Genomic DNA, 23,920 nt, shown 5'->3' with positions numbered 1-23,920 from the left:
CCAGGTCTTTGCTATTGTAAACAGTGCTGCAATGAACATTCGTGTGCATGTGTCCTTGTAGTAGAATGATTTATAATCCTTTGGATATATACCCAGTAATGGGATTGCTGGGTCAAATGGGATTTCTATTTTTAGGTCCTTGAGGAATCGCCACACTGTCTTCCACAATGGTTGAATTAATTTACATTCCCACCAACAGTGTAAGAGTGTTCCTATTTCTCCACATCCTCTCCAGCATCTGTTGTTTCCCGATTTTTTAATGATCGCCATTCTAACTGGTGTGAGATGGTATCTCAATGTGGTTTTGATTTGCATTTCTCTAATGACCAGTGATGATGAGCATTTTTTCATATGTTTGTTGGCCTCCTGTATGTCTTCTTTTGTAAAGTATCTGTTCATATCCTTCGCCCATTTTTGAATGGGCTTGTTTGTTTTTTTCTTGTAGATCTGCTTTAGTTCTTTGTAAATTCTGGATATCAGCCCCTTGTCAGATGGGTAGGCTGCAAAAATTTTTTCCCATTCTGTTGGTTGCCAATTCACTCTACTGACTATTTCTTTTGCCGTGCAGAAGCTGTGGAGTTTGATTAGGTCCCATTTGTCTATTTTGGCTTTTGTTGCCATTGCTTTTGGCGTTTTGGTCATGAAGTCCTTGCCTACACCTATGTCCTGAATGGTTTTGCCTAGATTTTCTTCTAAGGTTTTTATGGTATTAGGTCTGATGTTTAAGTCTTTAATCCATCTGGAGTTAATTTTGGTGTAAGGTGTCAGGAAGGGGTCCTGTTTCTGCTTTCTGCACATGGCTAGCCAGTTTTCCCAACACCATTTATTAAACAGGGAGTCCTTTCCCCATTGCTTGTTTTTGTCAGGTTTGTCGAAGATCAGATGGTTGTGGGTATGTTGTATTTCCTCTGAGGCCTCTGTTCTGTTCCATTGGTCTATATCTCTGTTTTGGTACCAGTACCATGCTGTTTTGATTACTGTAGCCTTGTAGTATAGTTTGAAGTCCGGTAGTGTGATGCCTCCTGCTTTGTTCTTTTTGCTTAGAATTGACTTGGCTATGCGGGCTCTCTTTTGGTTCCATATGAAGTTTAAGCTGTTTTTTTCCAGTTCTGTAAAGAAGGTCATTGGTAGCTTGATGGGAATAGCGTTGAATCTGTAAATTACTTTGGGCAGTATGGCCATTTTCACGATGTTGATTCTTCCTAACCATGAACATGGAATGTTTCTCCATCTGTTTGTATCCTCTCTTATTTCGTTGAGCAATGGCTTGTAGTTCTCCTTGAAGAGGTCCTTTACGTTCCTTGTTAGTTGTATTCCTAGGTACTTTATTCTCTTTGTAGCAATTGTGAATGGCAGTTCGTTCTTGATTTGGCTCTCTTGAAGTCTATTACTGGTGTATAGGAATGCTTGTGATTTTTGCACGTTGATTTTGTATCCTGAGACTTTGCTGAAGTTGTTTATCAGTTTCAGGAGATTTTGGGCTGAGATGATGGGGTCTTCCAGATATACAATCATGTTATCTGCAAATAGAGACAATTTGATTTCCTCCTTTCCAATTTGGATACCCTTTATTTCTTTTTCTTGCCTGATTGCTCTGGCTAGAACTTCCAGTACTATATTGAATAGGAGTGGTGAGAGAGGGCATCCTTGTCTAGTGCCAGATTTCAAAGGGAATGCTTCCAGTTTTTGCCCATTCAGTATGATATTGGCTGTTGGTTTGTCGTAAATAGCTTTTATTGTTTTGAGATACGTTCCGTCAATACCTAGTTTATTGAGGGTTTTTAGCATAAAGGGTTGTTGAATTTTGTCAAAAGCCTTCTCTGCATCAATTGAGATAATCATGTGGTTTTTGTCTTTGGTTCTGTTTATGTGGTGAATTACATTTATGGACTTGCGTATGTTGAACCAGCCTTGCATCCCCGGGATGAATCCTACTTGATCATGGTGGATGAGCTTTTTGATATGCTGTTGCAATCGGTTTGCCAGTATTTTATTGAAGATTTTTGCATCTATGTTCATCATGGATATTGGCCTGAAATTTTCTTTTCTTGTTGAGTCTCTGCCAGGTTTTGGTATCAGGATGATGTTTGTCTCGTAAAATGATTTGGGAAGGATTCCCTCTTTTTGGATTGTCTGGAATAGTTTCAGAAGGAATGGTATCAGCTCCTCTTTGTATGTCTGGTAGAATTCAGCTGTGAACCCATCTGGACCTGGGCTTTTTTTGGGTGGTAGGCTCTTTATTGCTGCCTCGACTTCAGACCATGTTATTGGTCTATTCAGGGTTTCGGCTTCTTCAAGGTTTAGGCTTGGGAGGATGCAGGTGTCCAGGAATTTATCCACTTCTTCCAGGTTTACTAGTTTATGTGCATAGAGTTGTTTGTAATAATCTCTGATGATGGTTTGGATTTCTGTGGAATCTGTGGTGATATCCCCTTTATCGTTTTTTATTGCATCAATTTGGTTATTCTCTCTTTTCTTTTTTATTAATCTGGCTAGTGGTCTGTCTATTTTGTTGATCTTTTCAAAAAACCAGCTCCTGGATTTATTGATTTTTTGAAGAGTTTTTTGTGTCTCTATTTCCTTCAGTTCTGCTCTGATCTTAGTTATTTCCTGTCTTCTGCTAGGTTTTGAGTTTTTTTGATCTTGCTCCTCTAGCTCTTTCAATTTTGATGATAGGGTGTCAATTTTCGATCTCTCCTTTCTTCTCATGTGGGCACTCATTGCTATATATTTTCCTCTAGAGACTGCTTTAAATGTGTCCCAGAGATTCTGGTATGTTGTGTCTTCATTCTCATTGGTTTCGAAGAACATCTTTATTTCTGCCTTCATTTCATTGTTTATCCAGTCAACATTCAAGAGCAAGTTGTTCAGTTTCCATGAAGCTGTGCGGTTCTGAGTTAGTTTCTGCATTCTGAGTTCTAACTCGATTGCACTGTGGTCTGAGAGACTGTTTGTTATGATTTCTGTTCTTTTGCATTTGCTGAGGAGTGATTTATTGCCAATTATGTGGTCAATTTTAGAGTAGGTGTGATGTGGTGCTGAGAAGAATGTATATTCTGTGGATTTGGGGTGGAGAGTTCTGTAAATGTCTATTAGGTTTGCTTGTTCCAGGTCTGTATTCAGGTCCTGGATATCCTTGTTGATTTTCTGTCTGGATGATCTGTCTAATATTGACAATGGGGTGTTAAAGTCTCCCACTATTATTGTGCGGGAGTCTAAGTCTCTTTGTAAGTCATTAAGAACTTGCCTTATGTATCTGGGTGCTCCTGTATTGGGTGTGTATATATTTAGGATCGTTAGCTCTTCTTGTTGCAGTGATCCTTATACCATTATGTAATGTCCTTCTTTGTCTCTTTTGATCTTTGTTCCTTTAAAGTCTATTTTATCAGAGATGAGAATTGCAACTCCTGCCTTTTTTTGCTCTCCATTTGCTTGGTAGATCTTCCTCCACCCCTTTATTTTGAGCCTTTGTGTATCCTTGCATGTAAGATGGGTTTCCTGGATACAGCACACTGATGGGTTTTGGCTTTTTATCCAATTTGCCAGTCTGTGTCTTTTGATTGGGGCATTTAGTCCATTGACATTTAGGGATAGTATTGTTATGTGTGAATTTGATACTGTCATTTTGATGCTACCTGGCTGTTTTGTTGGTTAGTTGATGCAGATTCTTGATTGTGTTGATGCTCTTTTACCATTTGGTGTGTTTTTGGAGTGGCTGGTACTGGTTGTTCCTTTATATGTGTAGAGCCTCTTTCAAGAGTTCTTGAAGAGCAGGTTTGGTGGTGATGAAATCTCTGAGTGCTTGCTTGTTCACAAAGGATTTTATTTTTCCTTCACTTATGAAGCTCAGTTTGGCTGGATAGGAGATTCTGGGTTGAAAGTTTTTTCTTTAAGGATGTTGAATATTGGCCCCCAATCTCTTCTGGCTTGTAGGGTTTCTGCTGAGAGATCTGCTGTGAGTCTAATGGGCTTCCCTTTGTGGGTAACCCGACCTTTCTCTCTGGCTGCCCTTAGCATTTTCTCTTTCATTTCAACCCTGGTGAATCTGACGATTATGTGCCTTGGGGTTGCTCTTCTTGAGGAATATCTTTGTGGTGTTCTCTGTATTTCCTGGATTTGAATATTGGTCTGCCTTGCTAGGTTGGGGAAGTTTTCCTGGATAATATCCTGAAGAGTATTTACCAGTTTGGATTCATTCTCTTCATCACATTCAGGTACACCTATCAGACGTAGATTAGGTCTTTTCACATAGTCCCACATTTCTTGAAGATTTTGTTCATTCCTTTTTGCGCTTTTTTCTCTGTTCTTGCCTTCTCTTTTTATTTCATTGAGTTGACCTTCGTCCTCTGATATCCTTTCTTCTGCTTGGTCAATTCGGCTGTTGAAGCTTGTGCATGCTTCACGAAGTTCTCGTGTTGCGTTTTTCAGCTCCATCAATTCACTTATACACCTCTCTATGCTGTCCATTCTCGTCAGCAGTTCGTCCAATCTTTTTTCAAGGTTCCTCTTTTCTTTGCGTTCGGTTAGAACAAGTTCTTTTAGCTCACTGTAGTTTCTTACTACCCACCTTCTGAAGTCTGATTCTGTCATTTCATCACCCTCCTTCTCCATCCAGTCTGGTTCCCTTGCTGGTGAGGAGTTGTGATCCCTTTTAGGAGGAGAGGTGTTCTGGTTTCGGGAGTTTTCATCCTTTTTGCTCTGATTTCTTCCCATTTTTGTGGGTTTTTCCACCTGTTGTCTGTCTCTGTCCCAGGGAGTTGGAGCTTTATGAGTTTCCGTTGCACTACTGCCTTTTTTGATTTTTCTTTCAGGTCTGACCCGCCCAGCTAGCAGCACGCCTAGCTACTGCCTGCCCGCAGGGGCTTTGCTGAGCTGCTGTGGGCTCCGCCCAGCTGCCCTGAGCTCTTCCCTGTAGTCCTTTTTATATGGGCGTAGTTAGAACTGTCTGGACAATGGTGGCCCCGCCTCTGTTATGGTGGACTCTCTCTGTTGTGGCAGGTTGCCTCGGCAACGGCATGTTGCCTCAGCAACGGCAGCCTGCCTCTGTAGCGGTGGAGAGTCTCAGTAATGGCGGAAGCCCCTCCCCCACGGAGCGGGACCGTCCTGGTTCAGCTGTGCTTAGTTTGAAGGGCTCAACCCAGAGGCTTTCCAATTACTGTTTTTGTTTTTGTTGTTGTTTGGGGTGGAGGGCTGGGACCAACCGAGCCTGATCACCTGGCTCCCTGACTCAGAGTCTTTTCTTTTAAGTTGAACGACCCCGCGTTCCGGTCGCTTGTTGAAAAGGCGCCGGGATCTCCCGTACTGCGGCTCACGGAGTTGGCTCGAACTGTGGCGCCGGCTCCTGGCGGATTTTTTGCCTAGGAATCGCCTGGCCTAACTCGCTATTTCAGATGAATGGGCAACTCTGCTGTCTTAGGGCTCTGCTCGCCAGCTAAGAGGGCTCCCAGACCAGTGGCTTTTGTACGGAGAACCGCAGCAACAGGGAGTGGTCACAGCAGCCACGTGGGCGGAATCAGCCCCACGGGTGCCAAAACAGCCGCACCGGCTGGGACTGTGACGCTGGTGACCCCTCTGCCTGGGTATCTCCTGGTCTGTGGGCAATAAGAGTTTGTCTGGAAATGCGGCGTCCACTCACCCTCTGCACTTTCACTGGGAGCTGAAGTCCTGAGCTGTTCTTAGGCGGCCATCTTCCCAGATTCATCCATGTTTCTACAAAGGACACCAACTCATAGTTTTTTATGGCTGCATAGTATTCCATGATGTATTTGTGCCACATTTTCCTTGTCTAATCTATTATTGATGGACATTTGGATTGGTTCCAGGTCTTTGCTATTGTTAACAGTGCCACAATGAACATACGTGTGCATGTGTCTTTATAATACAAGGATTTATAATCCTTTGGGTATATAGCCAGTAATGGGATTGCTGCATCAAATGGAATTTCTATTTCTAGATCCCTGAGGAATTACCACACTGTCTTCCACAATGGTTGAACTTATTTACATTCCCACCAACAGTGTAAAAGTGTTCCTATTTCTCCACATCCTCTCCAGCATCTATTGTCTTCTGATTTTTTAATGATCGCCATTCTAACTGGTGTGAGATGGTATCTCAATGTGCTTTTGGTTTGCATTTCTCTAACGACAATGTTAATGAACATTTTTCATATGTTTGTTGGTCTCATATATGTCTTCTTTTGAAAAGTGTCTGTTCATATCCTTTGCCCACTTTTGAATGGGTTTGTTTTTTTCTTGTAAATCTTAGTTCTTTGTAGATTCTGGATATTGGCCCTTTGTCAGATGGGTAAATTGCAAAACTTTTTCCCATTCTGTTGGTTGCTGGTTCACTCTAATGACTGTTTCTTTTGCTATACAGAAGCTCTGGAGTTTAATTAGATCCCATTTGTCTATTTTGGCTTTTGTTGCTAATGCTTTTGGTGTTTTAGTCATGAAGTCCTTGCCTATGCCTATGTCCTGAATGGTTTTTGCCTAGGTTTTCTTCTAGGGTTTTTATGGTGTTAGGTCTTATGTTTAAGTCTTTAATCCATCTGGAGTTAATTTTAGTGTAAGGTGTCAGGAAGGGGTCCAGTTTATGCTTTCTAAACATGGCTAGCCAGTTTTCCCAACATCATTTATTAAACAGGGAATCCTTTCCCCATTGCTTGTTTTTGTCAGATTTGTCAAAGATCAGATGGTTGTAGATGTGGGCATTGCCTCCAAGGCCTCTGTTCTATTCCACTTGTCCATATCTCTGTTTACATAAGTGGCAAAGCCAATAAGTATACTAGGGCAGAAAGAGCAGACACTGAAGCAGGCTGCTTCTCAGGAAGGGAAATACTTCAGTTCTTGAAATAATTTAGATATGTTAGAAGGAGAAAAAGGGTAACTCAATGAGAAAGAAAGTGTGAGCAAAATCAAAGAGACAGGAAAAGCACAACTTGTTAAGGTATAATAAAAAGGTTCTTTTAATTGAAAAGAAGTATTTGTTGAGCAGCAGTACTGGACATGTTAAGTAGGGATAAATTATGGAAAGATCTAATGCTGGGAGAAGAACTTTATACGAGGTCCAAGAAGTAAAATACAATCTCTATTACAACTTAAAATATTAGAACTTATTTTACCTCACCCCACACAACACTCCTCCCATGATAAGGTGCTCTGATATGGGTCAAGGAAAGAAACTGAGTCCTCAAGAAAAATCTAGGGAAGTGGAAAATGGTTAACCAGAGAAGGTAGGGTTTCTAGACAGTGAGGAAACAAATGAGATTATATTAATAAATAAAATTGGGCAGGAGCAACTTCTGTTTTTTTCATCATATGTGGCATTCCTTTCATTTTTTTTTTCCCCCATAAGGTGGTGTGCCCTTGAAAAGGCTAGCAGTAACCAGGATGGGTCCTAAGGGAGCAGAAGTATGAAATGAGCCACTTAAGTCTGCTTCTAGTCAAGTCTGACACTAAATAGAGAAAAGGATGTCTTTTGTTGCTGATTTGTGATCCACTCCAGCTCATCAGGGTTGAAGACAAGAAAGAAATTTGAAGCCAAAGTCCTGTTAGTAATAAACAGTGCATTTAACTGGAGTGTCCTTTATGCCACATATGTGTCACCATAAATAGTGAGGATGGCATACTGATGATTTAGGGTCCAGACCATTTTCTTCCATCTGTGCCTTACCTTACAAATAACAGCTCATATATTCCTAGTAACAAACATGAATACACAAACTGCTATGCTTCTTTTATACTTTGCAACACAGTTTTTTTTAAGCCAAAATAAAATTATGTATTTTGTTTGCTTATCTGCTACTTACATTTATTCATGGTATTTTATTTCTTTTTTTAATTGTACTTTAGGTTCTGGGGTACATGTGTAGATCATGCAGGATTGCTGCTTAGGTACATACATGGCAAAGTAGTTTGCAGCCTCCCCCCCGCCATCACCTATATCTGGCATTTCTCCCCATGTTATCTCTCCCCAACCTCCCCACCCCCTGCTGTTCCTCCCCTAGCCCCCCCAACAGACCCCAGTGTGTGATGCTCCCCTCCCTGTGTCCATGTGTTCTCATTGTTCAACACCCACCTATGAGTGAGAACATGCAGTGTTTGATTTTGTTTTTGTGTCAATTTGCTAAGAATGATGGTTTCCAGGTTCATCCATGTCCCTACAAAGGACATGAACTCATCGTTTTTTTTACGGCTGCATAGTATTCCATAATGTATATGTGCCACATTTTCCTTGTCCAGTCTATCATCGTATTTTTTGTTTTTTTTTTTTAAGAAACAGGGTCTCACTCTGTCACTCAGGGTAGAGAGCAGCCACACAATCACAGCCCACTGTAGCCTCAAACTCCTGGGCCCAAGCAATCCTTTGGCCTCAGCCTCCCAAGTAGCTGGGAATATAAGAGTGTGCTTCCACAGCTGGCTAAATTTTTTTATTTTTATATTTTGTAGGGAAAGGATCTCACTATGTTGCGTAGGCTGGTCTCAAATTCCTGGGCCCACATGATCCTCTCACCTCCCAAAGTGCTGTGATTATAGATGTGAGCCACTAAATTGATATTTGCATTTAGATAAACACTTCTTAAATTTCAACATCTAATTTTGATAGAATGTAAGGTCTAGAAGGCTAGAGACAGTATCTGTCTTGTTCTTTCATGTCTTCCCAGACATAAGACCTGGCTAGCACATGGTAGGCACACAATAAATATTTAAATTTATGAAACTGCCAGAGTTCAAAACCTATTGAAAACAGGATTTTATAGATCTACATGCTGCCTGATATCCCTTTAGATTCATGACTACTGACTTCAACCGGACCTTTGCTGCCAGAAATCTTACTTTTTTTCTTAATCCATTTGCTCTCCCACTCTCCTAGAAGACTATTTCACACCTTCTGTTTCCTCAAACATCCAATATGTCCTTGCTTCCCATTTCACAGAAGAAATCGAAGCACTAGGAAAAATGCTTCCCCAAACCTGCTACAACTGTGTCCACACAGTAGCCCTTCTCCTGTAACCATGGACGAAACGCCTCACCAAGGCCAAACCCTTCCATGAGCATTAGCTCCCATCTCCTCTCACCCACTCAAAGATTCAAGGACAATCCCCTACCAACACTCCCCTCCTTTCCTGTATTATCATTTGTACTCACTCCAGTGGATTATTCCCCTAAGCACACAAATGTTGCTTCTTCCATTTCTAGAATGGAACATTCTCATAATCCCATACTTCCTCCAGTTACCACTGCATTTCCCTTCTCCTCTTCACAGTAAAACTCCTTGAAAGAATTATCAATTTCTATATCCAATTTCTATCCTGTTTTCCCCATAGCCATTGTCACCACCTGACATACCACATATTTCACTTGTTTAGCTATTGTCTCCTCCTACCTGTATTCTAACATAAATCTGACAAAGGAAGTAGGGTTTTTGGGCGGTCGGTTGGTTGATTGGTTTCCTGTTTTATTTGCTAAGACATCTCCATCATCTAGAAGATAATCTGAACACACTAGGTATTCAAGAAAAATTTGTTAATAAAAGAAATACCGCCGGGCGCGGTGGCTCAAGCCTGTAATCCCAGCACTTTGGGAGGCTGAGGCGGGTGGATCACGAGGTCAAGAGATCGAGACCATCCTGGTCAACATGGTGAAACCCTGTCTCTACTAAAAATACAAAAAAATTAGCTGGGCATGGCGTCGCGTGCCTGTAATCCCAGCTACTCAGGAGGCTGAGGCAGGAAAATGGCCTGAACCCAGGAGGTGGAGGTTGCAGTGAGCTGAGATCGCGCCATTGCACTCCAGCCTGGGTAACAAAAGCGAAACTCCGTCTCAAAAAAAAAAAAAAAGAAAGAAAGAAATACTTGCTGAATGAGTAAGCTAATCCCCATTTAAGTCAGAGATATATATTTTTAAGATGTGCATGCATTACAACTAAGTCCAGAGTCCACTCATCTATCGACTTGATTTTCAACTGTTTGGGTTAGAAAAGGATATGATCATTCTTTAATATTTTCTTAAAATATTGAGCTTCTAGTGACTTTATAAACAAGAGTCTACAAAATAAGCACTTTAATCCTATATGCTATATAAATGTTTAAAGAAAGGAGAATTACTACAAGATTTTACAGTGAAGATAGAAAACTTGAGAAGTACACAGAGCACTTTTGGACTCATGTGAGACTAATATCTTATAATATTTGAAAACAGATATGTCTCATCTCAAAGTGAATAATCTAAATGAGATCAATCAATTTTAAAATTCAATGCAGTTTTTATCAGTTAATCACTTAACTAAAGTAAGATGTTGGTCCAGGATTAATTAACCAAGAAACAGAAATTTCTGTAAAATTTTCAAATTGTCAAAAAAAATCAATGATGAAATGTTTTTTGAAGCCTTCCTACACTGTCACACTGACATTAAAAGATCTACTAATAGACTTCAGTTATCATAATATACAGTAATTCATGGAACTTCTCTTATAAAGAATAGCAATATAAAAACACAAAAAATCAACTCAGAATAAACAGTCATTAGTATTTACATTGAAAACTACTGCTTGTGCACATTCCGATTTTCTCTTCCATGAAAGTCTGAATTTTTGGAATTAAATTTAAAGTCTGATTTTTGTTTAAAATACCACAGAAAAAATGTTTTACCTGTTCATAGGCCCCAACCTTGAGTGCTGTTTCTGGTGCAATTTTTAAAACATTTACACCATTTCCTCGCCAAAGGGAAAAAATTCCTCCTTCTTTTACTAACTGCTCAAAACCAGTAATCAATCTCATTTTCCTTGACTTTAAACTGTGAACCTATAAATAAATAACACATTTATTTGCTTTTCAATTCATTTTACTGGCTTTATGGCATTGGTATTGCTATTAATAATAAAAATAAACATACATATATGCATAAATTTATGATTTTCAACATCATTTTAATTACCCTCAGAGACATCTAAAACTGATAATATTAATGTTTTCTTGTCCTGAAATACATACTTTAAATAATCTGACACATAAAAGAAAAAATGGCAATTCAAAGAAAGCAGAAATAACTTAATTACCAGGGTATTTTAGCATAAGATGTGTTGATGATACAAATATATTAGAATATTATTAAAGAGTTCATTGAAATATGCAATGAATAAAGGATAGGTGAAAATACATCAAACTTTCAACAGTGGATATTCCTGGGTGGCAAGGTGTTATGGGTTAACATGTGTCTCCCAAATTTCATATGTTGAAATCCTAACCCTCATTCCCTCAGAATGTGACCTAGAGATAGCGTCTTTTTGAGTTGTTAAAGTGACGTCATCTGAAAGTGCCCTGCTCTGACTGGAATCCTTATGAAAGGAAATCAGACACAGAGACAGGACACACACAGAGAGGAGACAAGGTGAAGAGATAGAGAAGCCTGCCCTCTGCAAGCCAAGGAAAGAGACCTGGAACAGATTATCCCTCATGCCCCTCAAAAGGAACCAACCCTGCCAACACCTTAATTTTCGACTTCTAGCCTCCAGAACCAAGACAATAAGTTTCTGTTATTTAAGCCAGTCAGTTTACAGAACTTTGTTATAGATAGCATTCCTGACAACCTCATACATGAGGAGTACAGGTGATTTTAATGTCTTTCTTTATACTTTTCTGGGTTTTTCCATTTTTCTAGTGTGTTATATTATAATAAGAAAAAATACTATTTTTAAGAAAGTAAAGCTAAAACATTAATAAAATGCCCCACTGGCTGGGTGTGATGGCTCATGCTTGTAATCCTAGCACTTTGGGAGGCCAGGGCAGGTGGGTCACGGCATCAGGAGGTCGAGACCATCCTGGCTAACATGAACCCATCTGCACTAAAAATACAAAAAAATTAGTCAGGCATGGTGGCACACACCTGTAGTCCTAGCTACTTTGGGAGGCTGAGCCAGGAGAATTGCTTGAACCCTGGAAGCAGGGGTTGCAGTGATCCAGTATCATGCCACTGCACTCCAGCCTAGGCTACAGAGCAGGACTCTGTCTTAAAATAAATAAAATAAAATAAAATGCCCTCCTGTCTATAAAATAAGAGAAAAATAATGGAAGAACAAGGCAAAATGAACATTCTCTTCTGTGGGTAGAAAAATTTAGAAAATAATTTAGTGATATGTTTATAGCCTTAAAAATGTTCATATCATTACTTACCCTAGAAATTCTTTAAACAAATAATCTTAAATATGATAAAGACTAATAAATGGTGTTCATCCTAAAATTATGAATACTTGCTTTTAAAAAGTAGGATTAAAACATGTCTACAGATCAGAAAAAGTGATTAAAGTAAGTATCAGAAATTCCAACCAGGGCTCTCTAACTGTAAAGTCTCTGCTCATGAACCATATTAAACTACCTCTGACCACACACATATGTCTTCCTGTTTCATAGAATTATTTTCCAGTTGTGTGAAGCTCGCACAATAATACCTCTATCAACAGAGTAGACAAGTTCTAATGGACTAATTTCACTGTCAAATATAAGTATAAATGAAAGCCATGAGACCCAACCCAGGACAGCATAAATGGACAGCGACTCCTTCCGGCTTTCCCTTCCTTTGCTTCTCATTATAGTACTCTCCTCACCCCACTTCTAACTGGCTTGTATCTGTCATCTTCTCTCCTCTTTATTCCCCAGTTCTTCTCTATTTCTCTTTTCTTCTTTATGTTTCTGTCTCCCATCCTCTTCCTACTCTTCTCTATTTACCTCCCTTACCCCTTTCTCTTTTTTTTACTTTATTCAGATTCTCCATTTGCTCCCTCCTTAATCCACTGACTCATTTCCATCACCTCAGAGAACTTATTTCCCCTACTCTGTGTCCTTACAATAGTGACAAATATAATTTGCTATCTTGCACATGGTGATTATGTGCAATTCAGCAACAGTTACTGTTTTCAACATTATCATCACCATCATCATCATCACATAAATATGTTGTTTGTATCTCTATAAGGTCCTGAAGTATAAGAAATACGCTTTTTCATTTTTGTGTTTCTAGCACCTAGCATCTGATGGGCACACAGCCAACACATTGTCTTTATTTTCCTCTTGGTCCCCTTCCCATCTTTCTCATCTCCCTATATGTCTGTCTCTCTGTGTAGCACTGTATCATGTCTGTATCTTTCTCCTTTAAATTTCATTATTTAATTTTCTGACTGGCCCAGTTACTGAGGAAGCTGAGTTTTATATTTCCACCACAAAATAGAATGTACAACTACTGCTCTTATCTAAGGACTAACTGAATTGAGTCACCTATCTGAAAAGAATATAGATTATACATGGAAACAAAAACAAACATGTGGAAGGGTGGTGGGTTATGTGTCTTACCATCTAATGCCATTCAAAGTATGTTCCCTACACTTAACCCATTTAATTAAAGGTCTATCTCCATGGGATGCATTAACCAGAATCTTACCATGTATTTATGTAAAAAATATTAGGCATGGAGGAAACAGTATTTACTCCCGCTTGGTGCTCCCACAGTACTATGTGTATCATGTCTGGGTAGGCAGCACTTATATCACATTTTACTGTTACCTATTTTCCCAGATAGTTTGTAAATTATCTAAGGACAAAAACTATGTCTAACATTTTCCTATAATCCCTAGTGTCCATTAAAGCAACCAGTACGTAATTGGCCCTAAATAAATATATGTGGAATGAATGAATGAAACCTTCCTCCCCCAAAAGGTACGCTTCTAACAGCCTATATTTTCAAAAAATGATACATTTATGTAAGTTTAATTCTTAATTTAGATAAACCATTTTTCAGAATGAGGCAATAATATAAACTAGTTCTTAAAGATGTGATATTAAAGTTATTATACAATTCACATTGCATAATAATAACTGTTCATAATCCATTACTAAAATGTCACCAGCATTACTAAAAAGCAAAAAATAGTAAAACACCCACATATGTAATTTGAATTAGGTTGCAGACTATTAGTTTTTATATCCTTGTAGAGAAAGTATTCAGCAAATACAGAATTTTAATTGTGGATTCTACTCGTGATAATTAACACATTAAGCCATGCACTATTTTATAACTTCTATTGATAATTCCTTATTCATTGAAATAAATGTAATTAAACAAAATATAATATTAAACTCTAAGCAACTTATTTTCTGCCTCTTGGATATATTCTTAGTAATTAAATGGTAGAATAGAACCATGCTATTATGTTGGTGTGAGGGTTAGAGACAATCAATAAAAAGTCTAATGGTGTCTTCTCATTTCTTTCATGAATTTAGTTTTGTTTTTGAAAACATTCTAATAGAGTGGTTCTATTATTATTTAAAATAAAAATTATTTTGAATATACAGCATCTTCTGAATTTTTAATGTCGAAATTAGCATTTACATTTTCCGAAAAATGTAAAATTTTAATGAGAAGTAGCATAAGATGTGTCAAAACAGTTCTTAAAAACTTTTTTGAAAGTTGCCAAAGATTTTTCAAGTGACTTTAACTCTTAAAGGGTAGGTAAGGCAAGCAAAAACCTGCATCATGACTTTCAAGCGGTCTAAAGGTGCCGTGCATGTCCGTGCAACTGCGCTAGCTATTCCTGCTGACACCAAACGCTTCCACCATTCTCCAGACTGCTTTTCTTGTTCAGTAAATTCATCTGGAATAGCTATACTCTCTCCTATGTCAATTAACTGATAAATAGAAAGAACAATTAGACAATAAAGAAAAGTGTAAACACTTGATAAATTATAAGAATAGCTTTCTACAAGGACCAAGGATACCTTTTAGCAAGGACCAAAAATCCAAAGATTTTTTTCAGGTCACTTCCTGCTACTGAAGATCAACAATTTCCTTAGCAACTCTACTACATCAAATGATTTTTAATTATGCATTTACATATAGATTTAATGTAAAATCAATTAAATTAGAACAATTACTAATTTAAAATTCTTAAACTATTTAGGTAATCTGTTCCATAGAAAATGTAAATCCTAAGTACAGAGATTGCATCCCAGCCACTCACCACAGTGTCTGCCACACACTAGTCATGGAATAAATAATAAATATTCCTTGCTTTGTTTCAAATTCTCTCAAACTCCTTCAATCTCTTAATCCTAAGTCAAAATTCAAGCGTAGAATATTAGAAGCTTTGATTAAATTTCCTTTTTATTTGCATTGACTCTTTCTTCAAATGTCAGTCTCCAACCACTTTTGCATTTTACTTTATTTTCGATGATCATACTTGCTTTTGCCAAGATGATCAATTTCCTCTAAATGTTGAGGCAATGTGGTTTACTGCAGAAGTTAGTTTCTGCCTTCTAGGAATTTGCACAGTAATAAAGAGACAGGCAAGGGAAAAAAAAAGAAATTATAATAAAGAGAAAATAAGTACAATAACAAGGGTAGCCAATAAAGGTGTCTTAAGACAGTATAGAGGCTCGAGGCAGAGCAAGAAGGCAGAATAGAAGACTCTACCCATCATCTCCCGCAATGACACCAATCTAACAACTATCTACCCAGATAAAACACCTTCATAAGAACCAAAAATCAGATGAGCCCTCATAGTACCTGGTTATAGCTTCACATCACTGAAAGAGGCACAGAAGAGATAGAAAAAACAGCCTTAAACAGCGATTGCTAGCACTATCCCTCCTGCAGCCCCCCAACAGAGGTGGCAAGGTGTCTCTGGGTATTGGGGGTGGGAAGTACAGCAACTGTGAGGCATTAAACTCAGTGCTGTCCTGTTAAAGCAGAAAGGAAAAGTGGACTGAACTCAGCAGACACCCACCCATGGAGGGAATAAAATTTGTGTGTGTGTGTGTGCATGCGCACGCGCGTGCATGCACATGTATTTTTGAGACAGGGTCTCACGCTGTGGCCCAGGCTGAAGTGCAGTGGTGTGATCACAGCTCACTGCAGACTCAACCTTCCTGGGCTCGGGTGATCCTCCCACCTCCGCCTCCAAGTAGCTTAGGACCACAGACATGCACCACCAGCCTGGCTAATTTTTGTATTTTAGTAGAGATGGAATGTTGCCAGGCTCGTCTCAAACTCCTGGATTCGAACAATCCTCTCATCTTGGCCTCCCAAAGTTCTGGGATTACAGGTGTGAGCAACTGTGTCTGGCTGGAGGGAGCATTTAAACCAGCCCTAGCCAGAGGAGAACTGTCAATACCAGTGGTACAAACTTCAGTTCCCACAAACCTCACCACCATAGGCCAAACTGCACTGGGTCTCTAAGTAAACTGGAAACACCGTGTAGGCCATAAGGACTTCAATTACTAGGTGAGTCCTAGTGCTGAACTGGGTCCAGAGACAGAGGACTAGGGGGACTCAAGACCTGCTCAGATACCAGACAGGGTGGCTAAGGGAGAGCTGACATCATCCATCCCCTAACCCCAGGCTGCACATCTTATGGTACCAGAAGAGACCCCTTCCTTCCACCTGAGGAGAGGCGAAGGAAGAGTGGGTAGAACTTTATCCTGCATCTTGAATACTAGCTCAGCCACAGGAGGTTAGGGCACTGGTCAGAGTTGGGAGGCCCCTGTTCCAGGCCCTACCTCCTGTATGACATTTCTAGATACTCCCTGGGCCAGAAGGGAACCTGCTGCCTTGAAGGGTAGGACGCAATCCTGGCAGCATTCATCACATGCTAACTGGAAAACCCCTGGGCCCTGAATAACCAGTAATGATACCCAAGAACTATGTCAAGGGCCTTAGGTGAGCCTCTGAGATTCCAGGTGAGACTTAGTATATTACCAGCAGTGGTGGGTACAAGGCAAAACTCCTTCGGCTTGAGAAAAGCAGAGGGAAAAGTAAAGGAAACTTAAGTACCAGCATGGTCACAGTGTGGGGCCAGGGGTGAAGCACCAAATGGGCTCTTGAAGTCCCTGATTCCAAGACTTGACCCTTGGATGGCATTTCTAGACCTGCTGTGGACTAGAGGGGAGCCTACTGACCTGAAAGATCAGGCAGCATTCACCACAAGTGGACTTAAGAGACCTTGGGCCTTAAGAGAACATTGGCAGTAGGCTAGACGTATCCCAGTAGTCCCCATGGCCTGTAGTGGTAGTAACCTTTGGAAAGGGGAGAGGAGAGTGGGAAAGACTTTATCTTGTGGTTTCAGTGCTTTAGGTGGCTCAAAACAGAAAAGAGACTTTGTTTTTTGGGGAAAAAGTAAAGGAAGAGAAAAGTCTTTGCCTGGTAATCCAAAGAATTCTTCTGGATCTTGTTCAAGACCATTAAGGGAGTACCTCTATGAGTGTGCAAGAACCACAGGGTCACTGTGTTTGGGTTGTCCTCTAAAATAGATACAGCTTAGATCACAACACTCAAGTCCATTCAAATAACTAGAAAGCCTTCCCAAGAAGAACAGGTACAAAGCAGCCTAGACAGTGAAGACTATAATGAATACCTAATTTTTCAATGCTGAGACACCAAAGAATGTCTACTAGGATCAACACCAATTTCAGGAAAATATAACCTCACCAAATGAACTAAGTAAGGCACCAGAGACCAATCCTGGAGAAATAGATATGTGACCTTTTAGACAGAGAATTCAAAACAGCTGTTTTGAGGAAACTCAAAGAAATTCAAGATAACACAGGGAAGGAATTCAGAATTCTATGAGATGACTTTAACAGAGATTAAAATAATTAAAATGAATCAAGCAGAAATTCTGGAGATAAAAACTGTACTGGCATATTGAAGAATGCATCAGAGTCTTTCTTTCCCCTACATTCTTGGTTTTCTTTCTTTTTTTTTCTTTGTTTTTTAAATATATATATATATATTTTATTGCAGCTTAGGTTCTGGGGTACATGTGAAGAACATGCAGGATTGTTGCACAGGTACATACATGGCAATGTGGTTTGCTGCCTCCATCCCTGTCACCTATATCTGGCATTTCTCTCCATAACATCCCTCCTCAACACCCTACCCCTTGCTGTCCCTTCCCTAGTATCCCCCAACAGACCCCAGTCTGTGATGCGTCTCTCCCTATGTCTGTGTGCTCTCATTGTTTAACACCCGCCTATGACTGAGAACGTGCAGTGTTTGATTTTCTGTTCTTGTGTCAATTTGCTAAGGATAATGGTTTCCAGGTTCATCCATGTCCCTACAAAGGACATGAACTCATTGTTTTTTAATGGCTGCATAGTATTCCATGGTGTATACATGCCACAATTTTTGTACAGTCTACCATCGATGGACTTTTGGGTTGGTTCCAGGTCTTTGCTATTGTAAACAGGCTATAATGAACATATATATGCATGTGTCTTTATAACAGAAAGATTTATAATCCTCTGGATATATACCCAGTAATGGGATTGCTGGGTCATATGGCATTCCTATTTCTCCACATCCTCTCCAGCAACTGTTGTCTCCAAATTTTTTAATGATTGGCATTCTAACTGCCATGAGATGGTATCTCAATGTGGCTTTGATTTGCATTTCTCTAAAGACCAGTGACGATGAGCATTTTTTCATGTGTTTGTTGGTCTCATATATGTCTTCTTTTGTGAAGTGTCTGTTCATATCCTTTGCCCACTTTTGAATGCATTTGTTTGTTTTTTTCTTGTAAATCTGCTTTAGTTCTTTGTAGATTCTGGATATTAGCCCTTTGTCAGATGGGTAGATTACAAAATTTTTTTCCCATTCTGTTGGTTGCTGGTTCACTCTAATGATTGTTTCCTTTGCTGTGCAGAAGCTCTGGAGTTTAATTAGATCCCATTTCTCTATCCTGGCTTTTGTAGCCAATGCTTTCAGTGTTTTAGTCATGAAGTCCTTGCCTATGCCTATGTCCTGAATGGTTTTGCCTAGGTTTTCTTCTAGGGATTTTATGGTGTTAGGTCTTATGTTTAAGTCTTTAATCCATCTGGAGTTAATTTTAGTGTAAGGTGTCAGGAAGGGGTCCAGTTTATGCTTTCTAAACATGGCTAGCCAGTTTTCCCAACACCATTTATTAAACAGGGAATCCTCTCCCCATTGCTTGTTTTTGTCAGGTTTGTCAAAGATCAGATGGTTGTAGATGTGGGCATTGCCTCCAAGGCCTCTGTTCTGTTCCATTGGTCCATATCTCTGTTTTGGTACCAGTACCATGCTGTTTTAATTACTGTAGCCTTGTAGTATAGTTGAAGTCAGGTAGCGTGATGCCTCCAGCTTTGTTCTTTTTGCTTAGAATTGACTTGGCTATGTGGGCTCACTTTTGGTTCCATATGAAATTTAATGTGTTTTTTTCCAGTTCTGTGAAGAGGGTCATAGGTAGCTTGATGAGGATAGAATTGAATCTGTAAATTACTTTGGGCAGTATGGCCATTTTCACAATACTGATTCTTCCTAACCATGAGCATGAAATGTTTCTCCATCTGTTTGTGTCCTCTCTTATTTCCTTAAGCAGTGGTTTGTGGTTCTCCTTGAAGAGGTCCTTTACATCCTTTGTTAGTTGTATTCCTAGGTATTTTATTCTCTTTGTAGCAATTATGAATGGCAGTTTGTTCTTGATATGGTTCTCTGTGATTCTGTGATTGGTGTATAGGAATGCTTGTGATTTTTGCACGTTGATTTTGTATCCTGAGACTTTGCCGAAGTTGCTTATCAGTTTAAGAAGATTTTTGGCTCAGATGATGGGGTCTTCCAGATATACAATCATGTCATCTGCAAATAGAGACAATTTGATTTCCTCCTTTCCAATTTGGATACCCTTTATTTCTTTTTCTTGCCTGATTGTTCTGGCTAGAACTTCCATTGCTATATTGAATAGAAGTGGTGAGAGAGGGCATCCTTGTCTAGTGCCAGATTTCAAAGGGAATGCTTCCAGTTTTGCCCATTCAGTATGATATTGGCTGTTGGTTTGTCGTAAATGGCTTTATTATTTTGAGATACGTTCTGTTGATACCTAGTTTATTCATTTTTTAGCATAACTGGTTGTTGAATTTTGTCAAAGGCCTTCTCTGCATCTATTGAGATAATCATGTGGTTTTTGTCTTTGGTTCTGTTTATGTGGTGAATTACATTTATAGATTTGCGTATGTTGAACCAGCCTTGCATCCCTGGGATGAAGCTTACTTGATGGTGATGGATAAGCTTTTTGATGTGCTGTTGCAATCAGTCTGCCAGTACTTTATTGAAGATTTTTGTATCTATGTTTATCATGGATATTGGCCTGAAGTTTTCTTTACTTGTTGAGTCTCTGCCAGGTTCTGGTATCAAGATGATGTTGGTCTCATAAAATGATTTGGGGAGGATTCCCTCTTTCTGGCTTTGGAATAGTTTCAGAAGGAGTGGTACCAGCTCCTCTTCATATGTCTGGTAGAATTTGGCTGTGAATCCACCTGGACCTTGGCTTTTTTTTTTTTGGTTGGTAGGCTATTAATTGCTGCCTTAACTTCAGCCCTTGTTATTGGTCTCTTCAGGGTTTCGACTTCTTCCTGGTTTAGGCTTGGGAGGGAGTAAGTGTCCAGAAATTTATCCATTTCTTCCAGGTTTACTGGTTTATGTGCATAGAGTTGTTTGTAATAATCTCTGATGGTAGTTTGCATTTCTGTGGAATCTATGGTGATATCCCCTTTATCATTTCTAATTGCCTCTATTTCATTCTTCTTTCTTTTCTTTTTTATTAATCTGGCTATTGATCTGTCTATTTTGTTGATCTTTTCAAAAAACCAGCTCCCGGATTCATTAATTTTTTGAAGGGTTTTTTTGTGTCTCTATCTCCTTCAGTTTGGCTCTGATCTTATTTATTTCTTGTCTTCTGCTAGTTTTTGAGGTTGTTTTTTTTTTTTAAAATCTTGCTCCTCTAGCTCTTTCAATTTTGATGATAGGGTGTCAATTTTAGATCTTTCCTTTCTTCTCATGGGAGAATTTATTGCTATAAATTTTTCTCTAGACACTGCTTTAAATGTGTCCCAGAGATTTTGGTGCATTATGTCTTCACTCTTGTTGTTTTCAAAGAGCATCTTTATTTCTGCCTTCATTTCATTGTTTATCCCATGAACATTCAAGAGCCAGTTGTTCAGTTTCCATGAAGTTGTGTGGTTCTGAGTTAGTTTCTTAATCCTGAGTTCTAATTTGATTGCACTGTGGTCTGAGAGACTGTTTGTTATGATTTCCATTCTTTTGCATTTGCTGAGGAGTGATTTACTTACAATTATGTGGTCAATTTTAGAATAGGTGTGATGTGGTGCTGAGAAGAATGTATACTCTGTGGATTTGGGGTGGAGAGTTCTGTAAATGTCTATTAGGTTTGCTTGGTCCAGATCTGAAGTTCAAGTTCTGAATATACTTGGTAATTTTCTGTCTCATTGATCTGTCTAATATTGACAATGGAGTGTTAAAGTCTCCCACTATTATTGTGTGGGAGTCTAAGTCTCTTTGTAAGGTGTTATGAACTTGCTTTATGTATCTGGGTGCTCCTGTATTGGATGTGTATATATTTAGGATTGTTAGCTCTTCTTGTTGCATTGATTCTTTTACCATTATGTACTGCCCTTCTTTGTCTCTTCGATCTTTGTTGCTTTAAAGTCTATTTTATCAGAGACTAGGATTGCAACTCCTGCTTTTTGTGCTCTCCATTTGCTTGGTAAATCTTCCTCCATCCCTTTATTTTGAGCCTATGTGTATCCTTGCATGTGAAATGGGTTTCCTGGAAACAGTACACCAATGGGTTTTGACTTTTCATCCAATTTGCCAGTCTGTGTCTTTTGATTGGGGCATTTAGCCCATTTACATTTAAGGTTAATATTGTTATGTGTGTATTTGATCCTGACATTTTGATGCTAGCTGGTTGTTTGCCCATTAGTTGACACAGTTTCTTCACTGTGTTGATGCTCTTTACCATTTGGTTTATTTTTGGATTGACTGGTACTGGTTGTTCCTTTCTCTGTTTAGTGCTTCTTTCAGGAGCTCTCGTAAGGCATGCCTCCTGGTGATGAAATCCCTTGTCAATTGCTTGTTCATAAAGGATTTTATTTCTCCTTTGCTTATGAAGCTTAGTTTGGCTGGATATCAAATTCTAGGTTGAAAGTTCTTTTCTTTAGGGATGTTGAATATTGGCCCACACTCTCTTCTGGCTTGCAGGGTTTCTGCCAAGAGATCTGCTGTGAGTCTGATGGGCTTCCCTTTATGGATAACCCCTTTCTCTCTGGCTGCCCTTAGGATTTTTTCCTTCATTTTAACCCTGGTGAATCTGACAATTATGTGCTTTGGGATTGCTCTTCTTGAGGAATATCTTTGTGGTGTTCTCTGTATTTCCTGGACTTGAGTATTGGCCTGCCTTGGTAGGTTGTGGAAGTTCTCCTGGATAATATCCTGAAGAGTGTTTTCCAGCTTAGATTCATTTTCTCTGTCATATTCAGGTATACCTATCAAATGTAGATTAGGTCTTTTCACATAATCCCATATTTTTGGAGACTTTGTTCATTTCTTTTTACTGTTTTTTTCTCTAATCTTGCCTTCTCATTTTATTTCATTGAGTTGATCTTCAATCCCTCTTTTCTGCTTTGTTGATTTGGCTATTGAAACTTGTGTATGCTTCATGAAGTTCTCGTGTTGTGTTTTTCAGCTCCATCAATTCATTTATATTCTTTTCTAAGATGTTTATACTCATTAGCGTTTCATCAAACCTTTTTTCAAGGTTCTTAGTTTCTTTGCATTGGGTTAGAACATGTTCTTTTAGCTCTGAGAAGTTTGTTATTACCCACTTTCTGAAGCCTGTTTCTGTCAATTCGTCAGACTCATTCTCCATGCAGCCTTGTTCTCTTGCTGGTGAGGAGTTGTGATCCCTTGGAGGAGGAGATGCGTTCTGGTTTTCGGTGTTTTCATCTTTTTTTTTTTTTTTTTTTTTTTTTTTTGCTGGTTTCTTTCCATCTTTGTGGATTTAGCTACCTGTGGTCTTTGTAGTTGGTGACTTTTGGATGGGGTCTCTGAGTAGACATCCTGTTTGTTGATGAAGAAGTTATTTCTGTTTTTTAGTTTTCTTTCCAACAGTCAGGCCCCTCTGCTTTAGGACTGCTGGAGGTCCATTGCAGAGTCTGCTTGCCTGGGGATCACCTGCAGTGGCTGCAAAACAGTAAGGGTTGTTGCCAGTTTATTCTGTTATCTTTGTCCCAGAAGGATACCCACCAGATGTCAGCCTGAGCTCTCCTTTATGAGATGTCTCTTTGATATATGGGAGTTGGGGAGCTGCTTGAGGAGACAGTCTGTCACTTACAGGAGGTCAAGTGCTGAGCTTGGAGCTCCATTGTTCCATTCAGAGCTGCTGGGTAGGTACGTTTAAGTCTGCTGCAATGGAACTCATAAACGCCTTTTTTTCCAGGTGCTCTCTCCTGGGAAGGTGGGGCTTTAGTTATAAGTTCCTGATGTGCTGCTGCCTTTTTTCAGAGATGTCCTGCCCAGCAAGGAGGAAGCCTAGTCACAATGTGCCAGCAGAGGTATTGCTGAGCTGCCATGGGCTCTGCCCTGCTGCTTTGCAAACTTCCTTGCAGTTTTGTTTATAAAGGTATAGTTAGAACTGCCTCAGTAATGGCAGTCTGCCTCAGTAATTGCAGACTGTCTCTGTAATGGTGGACTGCCTCAGTAATGATGGACTGCCTCAGTAATGGTGGACTGCCTCAGTAATGGCATACTGCCTCGGGAGTGATGGACCACCTGGGTAATGGCAGACACCCTTCCACCCACAGAGCTGGACCGTCCTGGGTCCAACTGTGCTTTCTGTGAAACTCTCAATCCAGAATGTTTCAGATTGCTGGTCTTTGTGGGGGTTGGACTTGCTGAGCCAGATCACCTTGCTCTCTGTTTTAGCCTCCTCTTTTTCAGCTGAAGAGGCAACAGCGACACTGTCTCCCAGGCATTCCAGGCACCAGTTGAAACGGCGCCCAGATTTGTTTTGAGTTTTTGTGCAAAGACCCACTGTGCTGGCTAAAACAGCTGTGCTGGAGAC

At 39.6% G+C, this 23,920-nt stretch overlaps 1 protein-coding gene across 1 annotated transcript in view; it reads right to left on the bottom strand.

Moving 5' to 3' along the window:
- Positions 1-23,920, bottom strand: part of LOC101038363 (mitochondrial adenyl nucleotide antiporter SLC25A24-like) — a 71,943-nt gene that overhangs the window by 18,504 nt on the left and 29,519 nt on the right. The window contains exon 5 of the mRNA XM_074381316.1: positions 10,650-10,802. Coding sequence (XP_074237417.1) covers positions 10,650-10,802 — 153 coding nt within the window. The remainder of the gene's footprint in view (positions 1-10,649; positions 10,803-23,920) is intronic.

The sequence above is a fragment of the Saimiri boliviensis genome, chromosome 11 (genome assembly GCF_048565385.1).
Source record: "Saimiri boliviensis isolate mSaiBol1 chromosome 11, mSaiBol1.pri, whole genome shotgun sequence".
NCBI lineage: Eukaryota > Metazoa > Chordata > Mammalia > Primates > Cebidae > Saimiri > Saimiri boliviensis.
The sequence above is the reverse complement of the archived record's forward strand: the minus strand, read 5'-3'. Positions and strand labels throughout refer to the sequence as shown.